The following is a 12,905-nucleotide window of genomic DNA, read 5'->3' on the forward strand; positions in this document are numbered from 1 at the left end:
TGGGACTCTTCTGGAAGAGAACCAGTGACTCTAACCTAATGAGGATTTATTCTAATTCTTGGCAGATTGACACTATTATTTTTAAATGTCAAGCAGCTTCTATTACTACCTGTTACTATACATGTGTGTGATGTCAAAATACAATTGGAGTTTAATGTCAGGCAGATATATGAAAATAAAAATGCAGGTCTCCAAACCATTAGTTGTTGATCATTTATAATGGATAATGTGCAGTCACCAATCACGTTATTTTAAAAAAGGATGGCCATTTTTACTTTTTGCTTTAACCACAGCTGATTATATTTTTATTTGTAGACTTTTTATTTATGTGAGCCGGTGTCATACAGAGGATCCCGGCTTGCTTTGAACATGTAATCTTCTGCTTCTTAACCTCCTGAGTGCTGGAATTCTAGGCATGAGACAACATCTATGGCTAGTTTGTAAATTTTATTTATTTTATTTTTAAGTTGAAAATTTTTTCTCTTTATTGAAAATAGATTTTTTTTCATACAACACATCCTGACCACAGTTTCTCCTGCTACCTCTCCTCCCAGCTCCCCCAAGTGTGCCCCAGATCCACTCCCCCTCCATTTTGTTTTTAAAGAAGGCCTCCAGGAAACAACAGCCAAACAGGACAAAACAAGATAGAATAAGACAAGGCAAAAGCCCTCCTGTAGAGGCTGGACTAAGAGACCCAAAAGGAGGAAAGGAGTTCTAAGATGAGGCCAATGAGTCAGAGAAACACCTGTTCCCACACTCTGGTGTCTTCCAAAAACAGCAAGCTAATAGCTATAAGATACACTTGGAGGACCAGGCGCAGACCCATGCAGGCCCCATTTTTGGTACTTTAGTCTCTGTGAGTCCATATGAGACCTGCTTAATTGACTCTGTGGCCTTTTTCTTTTGGTGCCCTCCATCCTCTCTGAATCCAACACTCTCTCCTTTCTCTCTTCCAAGGAAGGTTTCTCTGATCACCAAAGGGAGGGACCCAATAAAGCCCTACAATTTAGATTCTCCATCTACATAATGTCTGTGGGTCTCTGTACTTGCTCTTATCTGCTTCTGAGGGGATTCTCTCTGATGATGACTGGACAAGGCACCAATCTATGAGGATTAGCAGATTGACATTAGTAATTATTTCATTGAAGTTTTTTTTTTTTCTTCATCATATTGGGTTCTAGGCAGTGTAGGGCATGGTCTCTTTCATGGCATAAGCCTGAAGTTAAACCAAACATTGTAACATGTAGAGCATTTTCTTGTGCTAAAGAGTCTAGAATATGTACCAAGCTCTACATTCACTAAGGTGCATGGCTGTTGTCCTCATCAGCGAGGCTCCTACTGTCAGTTTTCAGAGAGTGATCTTCTGTCCTAGCATCAGCCTGGGTTGTTTCAGGATCTCCATGGGATGCCTTTGGCCAATAGTACAACTGAATGTAATCCAGTCCCGTCACCAGAAGCTTTGCCTGACTTACAAAAAATGGTCAGTTCAGACTCTATAACCTCCAATACTAGAGGACTTCCCTAGGGTTACCCTTACAGATTCCAGGAAGTTTCCACTGCATTCGGTTTCCATTTATTTATAGAATTTTATTTTTTGTATTTGAATATCTGATATAGCTGATCATAACAGTTGAAATCAGTAATAGGTGCTAGACAATGTTCTTATTTTTCTTTTTTAAACGTTTGGTTTGAGATAATTTTAGATCTCTAGGAAATAACAAAAATTTTAGGGACGGCTTTTGAATATACCACTCCACTCAAATTCTTTTATAGTATAAGACTTTTATATAATTACAGTTTAGATTCAGACTATACATTGATATGTACAGTGTGTGTTCATAGTTCGGCATCATTTTATTACATATATATTCACACCACTAAAAGGAAGAGACAGAACTGTCATCACAGAAACCTCATTTGCATAAAGCTTAATTTGTCATAGAATTTGAAAAAAAAATTGGCCCTCTTTTCTGTGATTAGTGGGTTGCTATAATTAGTTTGTATTCTGGAATATGTGTGTGTGGAAAGTAAAAGAAAGGTATTTTAAGAATAAAGGGGAAAATTATTTTCTTATGGGTGAATTCTGAGAATCTTAGATGAATTTCTAGTTTCTTTGGATTACAAAAATCATGCTTCAACTTTTAATTACCTCATTCACAAAAGGCATTACTAGATTTAAAATAAAAACATTTTGTTGAGCTCATTATGAAGTTTTATATTAACCCATATTATTGAGGTATATGAGTTTGTAGAAAGATGAAATTTCAAAATATATTTGGAGAATTAGAGAAATAACTCCTGGGAAGGAGATTTGAGTGTGGTTGTAGGAATCCTGTTGGTGTTTTGTTTCCCAGGTTACTTGAGCTTCATGTTTCTTTCCAAACACAATTCATACCTGGAGTTTGCTTACCTGCTTACCTTGCTCACCTTCTGTTAGAGTAACAAAGCATTTGTTCATTTGTCTACACTGTTTAATGTGCTTTTTTGATAGGAAGCTTCACAGTGTGATCCCTCCCAGATGACACTGATGAGCCATTCAGCCTGCCACTATTACTCCTGCTAGCATTACTCTTAACATGATGCACTAAAGTAAAGGATCTGAAGTCAAGTATTGGTTGCTGTGTACAATTATGAAGCAACACACCCTTTAAACTTATGCTCATTTCTGATCTATATTAGTTGCCTAAAGCTATCCTAATAAAGTACATGGATTAGTTTGCTTAAAATAGCAAGACGTTTATCCTCTGATAGCTCTGGGTGTTCACAGTGGTAAGATGTTAGTAGGGCTTATCACAGAGACACTTCCTGGCTCTGCGTAGTTGCTGGGAATCTCAGTAGCCCTTGGTATTTCTGAGTTTGTAGATGCATTGCTCAGATTACTCCCTCAGTTCTCAATAAGATCCTCCCTGCGTACCTTTTTGTCCTAACTTTTTCTTTCTGTATGAACACTGGTCCTATAAGGGTCCACTGTAATTTAGCACCACCTCATCTTAAAGTGATTATACCTGCAAAAACTGTGTTTTCAATATGTCATATGCATGAGTTTTAGGACTGAACCTATTTTTTTAGGAGTTAGAATTCAACCTGATACAGTATGATGCAACACATAACATTCAAAATATAGTACTCATTTTGATGAATCAGATAAGTTGAAAATTCTGAAGTTTTTTATTGACTATTTTCTGCATGTTTTCTAATTAAAGGAGTTAAGTCATAGAGAATAGGTAACGCTTTATATAAAGTCATACAGTTCATATAAAATTAAAATTGTAGGAAAAGAGCTTCTAGTTATTGCAGTTATAATTTTAAGTTTTCTTTATAAAACTTCTTATAAAAGTCCTTATCTTTAAAGAATGTTTTAAAAAGTGTATTTTTATAAACGTATTTCAAGGCAGGGACACTAATCTTATGATAAAGCCTACACCATGCACAAAAAGAAAGACCATAGTAGTAACAGCTTACTAAGTATTTGTGAACTATTTTAATATTGATTGTTAGATTGAAGGCCCCAACAAAACAAATTTGTCTAACTAGTTATTAGCTTCCACTTTTTTGTCACATTGTTAGGTAAAGTGAGATTCTTGGTGAACAAAACAGCAATGGTCCTTACCTAAGTGATTTCAGTGGAGAAGATGATAGGGAGAAGAAGATTGAAATTAAAATAAATAACTTCAAGTATGAAAAGTACTAGGAGGAGACTCATATGTTGTGCTTTGGTAGCATATAATAGGGTCTGTGCAGCCAGTGTATCAAGGAAGACTTAGTTTTAGGATATAGTACATCCTAGACACTTAATTTTAGTATTCCTAGCCTCCTATAAGACCACTTACACTCCCTATCAGAGTACTAACTTGTTTTCATTAATGTTACCAGCAGTTGCCAGTCTGAGATCTGCATACTTTCAGAATTTAGTATCTTTCCTGGTGGTGGGCCTCATATATAAATGCTATACCATATCAGCTGAATCAGTTCTCATGTCATACTTTCCAGACAGCATATTTTATTGTTCATATCCATGGGGGATTACGGCACTAGAAATTATAGTGTTTTCTTGGACTTCTTACCATCTTATTGTTGTTTTCAGCAGCGACCCCCTGTGGATGAAGTACTTAGGGAAGGTCACATCAATTTGTCAGGTCTCCAGCTGAGAGCACATGCCATGTTTTCAGCTGAAGGTCTTCCCTTAGGAAGTGACTCCTTAGAATATGCATGGCTGATTGATGTGCAGGCTGGAAGCCTTACAGCTAAAGTCACAGCACCACAGGTAGGTTTTCACAAAATTGTCTCCATAGGTTTGTGCTCATAGTGCTGTCTCCTATCATCAGCTTTGTTTCTGTCTCTCTGTTGAGGGCAATTGGATCACTTTCCCTAGCTCCACTGCCTTGTCTGGCCTCAGTGGGAGAGGGTGCACTTAGTCCTTTGTAGCTTGATGTTCCAGGGAGGGGTGGTACCCAACGGAGCGCCCCCTTTTCCTCAGAGGGTACAATGAGGGGAGGGATTTGTGAGGGGGAGACTGGGAGGAGAGTCGGGAGAGGATGCTGCAATCCAGATGTAAAGTGAATAAATAAGTAAATACATTAAATAAGCAAACATAAAAAAAAGAGTCACTGTGAGCCAGCCTGATGTTTATTGCATCCCAGTAGTGGAGCCATTCTTGACACTCAGAATTTAGCAACAGAAAAGCCATTGCCAAATTTTACTTTTCTAGGCCATATATGACTGACTGATATGTAGTTCCATATAACATGTGAACTTTAGACTTGTGTTTTGGGGAAAAGATGTTCCAATATTGGAAGGCCAACTAATTCAGCTTTAATAATATTTCTTATAAACAGTTCTCATTATCTTTTGTTTTTCTCCATCGTATGTGTTATATGGGACCACTTTACTTTAATCCATAAATAATTTTATGTTTATTCTGTTAACTAAAATTATATAATCTTAACTGTTGAAATTATATATTTGGAATGACACTATGTATCTGTCTCGATGTATTTATTGTTAACTCTAATGCATTATAAAATCAAGGGTATCAGCTGGATGGTGGTGACGAATCTTAGTATCTGAGTTATTCTGTTCACTTAAGCTGTTACATAGACAGAAATGCTTTAATCTTCAAAGTACCTAGTTTTTAAAATTGTAACTCAGTATCATCATAGATAACTAAATTTTTCAAAATTGAATATTAATAATTACAGGATTTTAGGTGCCCTTTTGTGCAGTTACCTATCCAGTGGATCTAGTTAGTTTTAGAAGAATAAAGGTTTAACCCTTGATTTTAAAAAGTATTTGCTTTTGAAGTTGATGAAGTGAAAGTTTTAATTAAAATTAATTTTCTTTTAACAATGTAGTTTGACATTCACAAATGGAAAGCAACAAGCTTATAAATGATATCAAGGTAGAATATCATCCATTAGCCAGTACTTATTAAGTAGCAGTTACACAATTTTGAATTCTTTCAGACATTTTAGACTTTGTAAACTTTTGAATACTGGATATTTGTTTAGAAAGCTAATAATATTGTCCCCCTGTTATTACTTGTAGCTAGCATGTCTCTTGGAATGGGGGCAGACATTTGTTTTCCACGTGGTATGCCGGGAGTATGAACTGGAAAGACCAAAGTCAGTCATAATATGCCAACATGGAATTGATCGTCGGTTCTGTGAATCCAAGGTATGTTAACAGGTGTACTGGCAATACTATAACCATTCATACTGTTTTAAAAATGAAACATTGGGGCTTAGCTTTAAATCAAATATATATAGCTGTGAAGTTAATAGCTTACTTTTTTTTTTCTTTTTTTCTTTTTTGTTTTTTTTTTTTTTTGTTTTTTTCTTGAGACAGGGTTTCTCTGTATAGCCTTGGCTGTCCTGGAGCTCACTCGGTAGACCAGGCTGGCCTCAAACTCAGAAATCCGCCTGCCTCTGCCTCCCAAGTGCTGGGATTAAAGGCGTGCGCCACCACCGCCCGGCCTAGCTTACTTTTTCAATTAATGATTTTATAAATTCTTAGTTAGTTAGTTGTATCTAAAATGAAGCCAGTATGAAAACAATTCACAAATATAATGTAAGAATTTTATATTAATTTACACTTTTATTATTAAAAATTTTATCTTATTTCACTATTATACTATCAATCCATTTGTAATTTAGCTGTGCATATAAGATTTAGAAATTGAAGCAATAAAGCCAAGTAAATACCTTATTTAACATGATTCACACAGCATCCTGAAACTTAATTTCAATATTGGCATTTGTTAGATTTTGGATTCCACAGACTGTATGTTCTTTTCAGAATACTGAGTTGCCTCAAGTTAGCATTATTTTTATCACCCTACAAGCGTCATAGAGTATAGATGGGAGCCTCTACAAACTGTTTACAGTGACAGTTAAATGAATAATGTAACTGTCACTACATGCCCTAGGAGTTTGTGCCATTTGCTCTCTGTGTTTTAAATATGCACACTACAGAAGACTGAGAAATCATGACGGTTTCAGACGAGGAATATAATGGTAGTTGTGTGGCAGATGAGATGTTAACAATTGAGTCTTTCATTCACTAACAGTATTTCCCTTTATATGTTTGCCATTTAAATTGTATTTGTTTGTTACATTACTAGAATTTCACATTAAAACAGTAATGCCCCAGAAAAGTGTTTATGTCATTAATGGTTTTATTAGTTAAGTTTATTGCAGCATAATTTACATGTGGTATATTAACTCTTTTTAAGTTGTACAATATAAGTTTTAACATGTGTGTGTAACATGTAAAATACTGTATACATGTGTGTATCCATTAGCACCAGTGCAGATAAAGAACATGTTATACTTTGGGAAATTTGTTTTAATTTCAGTCAATCCTTGTCCTATAAAAAGTGTGCCTCTTTTGGCAGTTCATATTATTTTGTTTTACTCCATTGTAAACACTTTATTGTTGTTATATTTGTGTGTGTGTTTGATGCATGTATATGGGTGCTCATGTGCCTCAGTACTTGTGTAGTGCTCAGAGGACAACTTATGGCTTCAGTCCTCTTTTCACCTTTTATGTAAGTACTCAAGATTGAATTTATGTATTGGCAGATGCTTTTACCTGCTGAGCCATCTTGCAAGCCCTTCTAATTTTTCCTAGAGGAAATCCATTGGCATAGGGCATTGATTGTTTCTTCTTATTCCTATGTCACTAATGTGCCACACATGCTCTTTGGCCAGGCCTGTTTACTCATGGCTTTCATTTCCTCAAGTTCACTGAAGTGGGAATATGTCTGTTTTCTTCCAACCTAAACATTGCCAGATCTGCTTTAGAATCAAAATGAAATGAAGTTTGTATGTATTATCCTAAATATGAAAATATTTATAGTTGATTTCCTCGTGCGTGTTATGAAAATGTGTACATGTGACCAATATATGCTTGTGCATGTGATTTTCATAGGGAAAACTTATACTAGAAGACTCAAACTTGTGAGTGCTATGCAGCTTTATATTAAGTTTGTGATGGTTTTTTTTTTTTTTTTTTTTTTTTTTTGGTTTTTCGAGATAGAGTTTCTCTGTGTAGCCCCGGCTGCCCTGGAACTCACTCTGTAGACCAGGCTGGCCTTGAACTCAGAAATCCGCTTGCCTCTGCCTCCCAAGTGCTGGGATTAAAGGTGTGTGCCACCACTGCCCAGCAAGCTTGTGATGTATTTATTTCATCTATTTACTCTGACCAATTTTGAGTCTGAGTAACAAGTAATATATATTATATATGTTATATGTACTGTATATATAACATACATACATATAATTCAGTTAGAGAGAGGGATTGAGAGATTTGCCAATTTTAAGATTGGAATATGGTTACATAAGTCTAGGTTTCTAGTGGGTTATTTTTATTTCTGATTATTTCAGTTGTCATTATAAAACAGTGAAATTTAATTGAATAAAAATTGATCATATGACAAGAATTCTACTTAAATAATGAGGTTTAATTAAGTGTCAAAATAATGAAGTAATAGTTGTATTATTCTTTTTTACTTTAGTTGAGTTGTATTCCTGGGCCTTGTCCAACATCAGATGATTTAAAATACACCATGACTCGTTTAGCAGTAGATGGAGCTGATATTTATATTGTGGAACATGGTTGTGCTACAAATATAAAGGTAACTATTTGTTTACTTCTTAGCCAGGGTAATTAATTCTCTTTTTACTAAAGTAAATCTTTATATTTGGAAACATCTGTACTATTCCCACTTTATACTCATGTATATTTTTTTGAACCTTTTTGTCTGTTAGTACTTCCACCATATTTTCACCTTGAATTACCATGACATTGATTCATGGCAGGATGTAAAATAGCAGGTTGTAGTTATGCCCCTGGCATAGTATTTTTAAAAGATATTACTGTGAGTCACTTAAAAAGCTGGATGCACTGGCACACATCTGAAGCACTCCAATGATAAGGTGAGCACAGAGATATGAGGACTGCCCAGAACTTGGCAGACAGACCAGTTAGAACTGCAGAATAGTAGCAAAAGTTAAGAGAGATCCTGTCTCAACAAGGTTCAAGGAGAGAACTAACTTCTGAAAGTTGCCTTCAGCATTTGGAACAATGGATTGATGATATTTATCCTATTCAAATTCTTGGAAGGATGTTCAGAGTTTAAGAGTGAGGAGCCATCTCGAGTATCATGCCAAATACCAATAGATTTGTGTTACTTCTAAAATTTACAATGATTGTCATTATAATTAGGAAAAAGTTTAAAGACACTTGCAGGGTATTTGGCGTAATTCTAACACCTCTCTGGATGTTTTAACTTTGCATAGTAAGATTATAAATTTAAAGAATGCTACTCTGTTGAGCTTTGATGCTGTAGATACTGCTGATAAAATTGTTCATGGCCTGAGGTCAGTATTTCCATTTTGATCAGGCTTTAAGAATAGTATATATAGCTTGACCATGCTAGCTGTTTTTGTCCTTTGAATACTTTTATTCCTACCAATTGTGTCAAAGCTTGTCTTTAACAACATCAACATGTTGGCAGCCAAGTACATGGCTTGAACCTGAAAATGGACAGAGTTATTAAATTAACAGGCTGGCAAGCCAAGGATGGGTAAGATTCTGCATAGAGCCTTACCAACCTAAGACATAAATGCATTGCTTTTGATAATGCATATTCCATGATGGGTAAAGAAGGCATTCTTGTCAGAATGACCTAAGGTAGGCTAAGTCTTGTTTATGAAATGAAAAAGGGAGAGAAGTGGGGAGCTTTTGGGGATGCTTGGCAGGAATTTGACATTGGCCAAGGACAAGGAAATGGACTTCAGGCATGAATCTGACGTTAGGCTAGAACAAAGAAGTAATTTCAGACAAGAATCTAAATCTTAGGCTAGAATAAAGAATTTCAGGCAGGAATCTAAATCTCAGGCTAGGACAGGGAAGTAGGTTCAGATATTTTGGTCATCCTGATAAGCCCTTAGTAATAGTGATCATGGGACTCTGTTTATTACCTTGCTTGTTCTTTGATTATTTGTGTTTATTGTCTTGCTTGTTCCTTGACTATTTGCATCTATTGTATTGCTAGTTCCTCAACCTAGAACTGACCTTAATACTTGCATGTAATTAAAATGGTATAAAAGCAGATTGGGGGGAAAAAAAAAGAAAGTTGCCTCTGCCCCTCGAGTATATTCCAGGACACATGATGTAATGTGTCCTTCCTTCTCTCTAGTCTCCCTCTGTCACTAAATAATTTAAAAAAGGTTTGTTTGGAATGTCTGTTGGTTTTACCCATTTATATTTCTCCCTTGGCTTCTGAAAGCATTTGCTTACTTCCTCTGATCTATGGATTTTTATTTTTTAAATTAAGCTTTGCCATGTGCTTATGGTTTCAATTCTCTACCTCCTCTTGTTCTTTTGTTGGCTCCTTCAGTTGCATCTGCTCTTTAGAAATCACTTATTTATTTAATTGGGTGGGAGTGTGTGATATAAATGCCATGGGTGTGGAGGTCAGAGGACAACTGGTATGAGTTGTTCTCTCCTTTTACCATGTGGGTTCTGGTGCTCTTAACTTCTGGACTGACAGCATGCTTCCCTCCCCCACTTTGCCAATTTCCAGCCCTGCTTTGAACAAATTTTTTCCCTCACATTTATTTATTTATTTTTAGTGTGTGTGTTGAGGACAACTTGTAGAATTTGGTTCTCTCCATTTACTCTTTGGTTTTGGAGATGCAGCTCAGGTGGTCAAACTCTCTTACCTTCTGAGCCTTTCCTTCTGTATTCTTGCTTTTTGTTTCTTCCACCTATTTTTTTTTTTTTTAACTTTATTTCAGGTAGACACAAGTTCTGTAGTTTGTGCTAAAATACTTAAATATACTGAACTCACAGTGTTGTTTCCTTTTCTATTCCAAATTTAGATGGGTGCAGTTCGAGTTGCAAACTGTAATCTTCACAATCAGTCAGTTGGAGAAGGAATAAGTGCTGCAATTCAAGACTTCCAAGTGAGACAGTATATTGAGCAATTAAATAACTGCAGGATTGGACTTCAGCCAGCAGTGCTTCGGAGAGCCTACTGGCTGGAAGCTGGGTCAGCCAACCTAGGTCTTATTACAGTTGATATTGCATTAGCTGCTGACCATCATTCTAAACACGAGGCACAAAGACATTTCTTGGAAACTCACGATGTCAGAACTAAAAGGTTGGTGGAAATCTTCTAAGAGTAGTGGTGTCAGTGTCTGTTAAAAATTATTGGATAATTTTAGATGAAATTCTACAGTTGGGGTAGATTAAGAACATTTAATAGTTAATGACTGTTTCTTGTCTGTACCCTGGTTAATGTAAAGAAACCTGATACTTATAAGTAAATGTATCATTTGAGGTTCTGTAGTGATAGTGTGATTTTGGAAATAACATCTTTTTTAATGCTTTTTAAGTCTATACTATGTATTTTACAATGATAACAATTCAAATTATGGTTTCCAGATAACATTTTATGACACTATTTGCTCTCTCAGCTCTGTGCTTCCAATTCATTGCTCTAAGAAACCATCATATCATTATGTCCAGCAGAAAACTCTTTTGGCAGGCCTTCAAAACTTGAGGGACGAGTAAGAACACTTGTGCCTGGTTTTGTTACCCTTTAAGAAATGACTATGCTTTTTAAAACAGTTGTCAAAGTCTATTATTATTCTTATTTTCATTTTTCTTGCTGTGGCCAGCTGTGTTTTTGTTTTAAAAGGTAAATTGATCAAAAAGATAGACTGTAATGTTACATTTTTGTGTTTAATTTTTATATATATTAACAATTGAATTATAATTGAATATCTATCTTTTCAAATTTTCCTAATGAATTTTTTTCTGTGTTGTTTTTGGGTTTTTTTTGCATTCCATTTAGATTGTGGTTTTTGTGGCCAGATGATACCTTGAAGAATAAGAGGTGCAGAAACAAGTGTGGTTGTCTTGGTGGCTGCAGATTCTTTGGTGGCACAGTAACTGGCCTAGATTTCTTCAAACTTGAAGAGCTGACACCTTCCAGTAGCTCTGCATTTTCAAGCACAAGTGCAGAGTCTGATATGTATTATGGCCAGTCTTTGCTACAGCCTGGAGAGTGGATCATTACTAAAGAAATCCCCAAATCTGTAGATGGTAATAAAAGTGTGTTGTATGTGGTGATAACCTCTTGCTTCTGCCCCTGTGCTATTCTGAGAGAAGCCCTGTTACTTTATTCAATATAATTGATTATTTTTTAGTAGTGTTGCAGATAGGGGCTAAATAATCTATATGCATTTTGCAAGTAACTTAAAATCAGATAAATGTGTTTCTTTTGGAGGGGGGACATGATGTAGGATCAAAGTAGGTGCACTATTCCGACCTCCTGCTCGTGATAAAGAGCAATGTTCCCTGCAAAGCTTAGCCTAACTAAGCCTGTCCTCATATATACTGATCCCTATAGCTCACTTCAGTTTACTCTTACAGAATAACCTATCACAGCAACATTGTTATTAATCCCTATGTCACCAACACATTTCCAGGATATTTTCCTTGCTAATAAAGTTGAACATATCATGAAGAGAGATCTGCTCTTCTTGGAGTGTATCTGAGATGGTGTTGTAGACACTCTGGTTTCAAATGAGCAGTGCAACTGTCACTTTTTGAGCATGTTATATTTAGATTTAAGTGTTGCCTTTTCTCCAAAGATTTTAGAAATAAGTTTCCCTGATTCTTAGTTACACATTTCTATAATTAAGCTTAATGTTTACTCCTTAAATTTGCACATTATATAGATGTGAAATATAAAGATTAGTTTTGATATTTTATCAATATTTAGCATTTTCCCTTTTGGTTACTCAAAAAAATTACTAACTTTTGGTAGGTTTTTTTTTTTTTTTTTTAAATAAATGGTAGTAGTTTTAACAATTTTTATCAGATTGATTTTCTGTACATAGGAGACAAGGAGGCTACAGTGCTTAATCCTTGTATAATGGTAATGCAAAAATGTGTATGTGTTGTTTAGGGACATTTTATTTCAGAAATGTTACTATCACATAAAACTTACAAGTCACTAAAATTTCTTGAGATTTAAAATAAAATGGATATTAGCACATAGCTGTCTTCTTGTAACCTTATGGGTAAATAATGTTTATTTTAAAGTGTTAGTTCTGTTATTTTTCTCATTTCTTCCTCAAGCTGTCATGCAAGTTAGGTATTATCCCTGTTAATTGTTTGTTTGTTTGTGTCTTTTGGAACATGATCTTGCTGTGTAGCCACTTAGCCTTTAAATCACAGTTCCTCTCCCTCTAGAGTTACAGATTCTTTTGTTTATCCCTGCTTTTCAGGGAGGAAACTGAAGGGTTTTTTTGAGATTAAATTGTTCTAAGTCATACAGCCAAGTGGAATATGGGTTACTAAAGACACTTTAATGTTTTTTCTAGTGTCCC

The 12,905-nt window shown here is 35.4% G+C and overlaps 1 protein-coding gene across 13 annotated transcripts in view; it reads left to right on the forward strand.

The window, feature by feature from the left end:
- The window catches only part of Bltp1 (bridge-like lipid transfer protein family member 1), a 198,630-nt gene that overhangs the window by 66,843 nt on the left and 118,882 nt on the right, over nt 1-12,905 (forward strand). For 12 of the 13 annotated variants that reach the window (XM_076932299.1, XM_076932298.1, XM_076932301.1 and 9 more), the window contains exons 23-27: nt 4,085-4,264; nt 5,545-5,673; nt 8,015-8,134; nt 10,386-10,666; nt 11,363-11,613. In XM_076932299.1, the coding sequence (XP_076788414.1) occupies nt 4,085-4,264; nt 5,545-5,673; nt 8,015-8,134; nt 10,386-10,666; nt 11,363-11,613 (961 nt within the window). The remainder of the gene's footprint in view (nt 1-4,084; nt 4,265-5,544; nt 5,674-8,014; nt 8,135-10,385; nt 10,667-11,362; nt 11,614-12,905) is intronic. The other variant, XM_076932300.1, reaches the window with a different exon arrangement.

This window comes from Arvicanthis niloticus, chromosome 4, assembly GCF_011762505.2.
Source record: "Arvicanthis niloticus isolate mArvNil1 chromosome 4, mArvNil1.pat.X, whole genome shotgun sequence".
NCBI lineage: Eukaryota > Metazoa > Chordata > Mammalia > Rodentia > Muridae > Arvicanthis > Arvicanthis niloticus.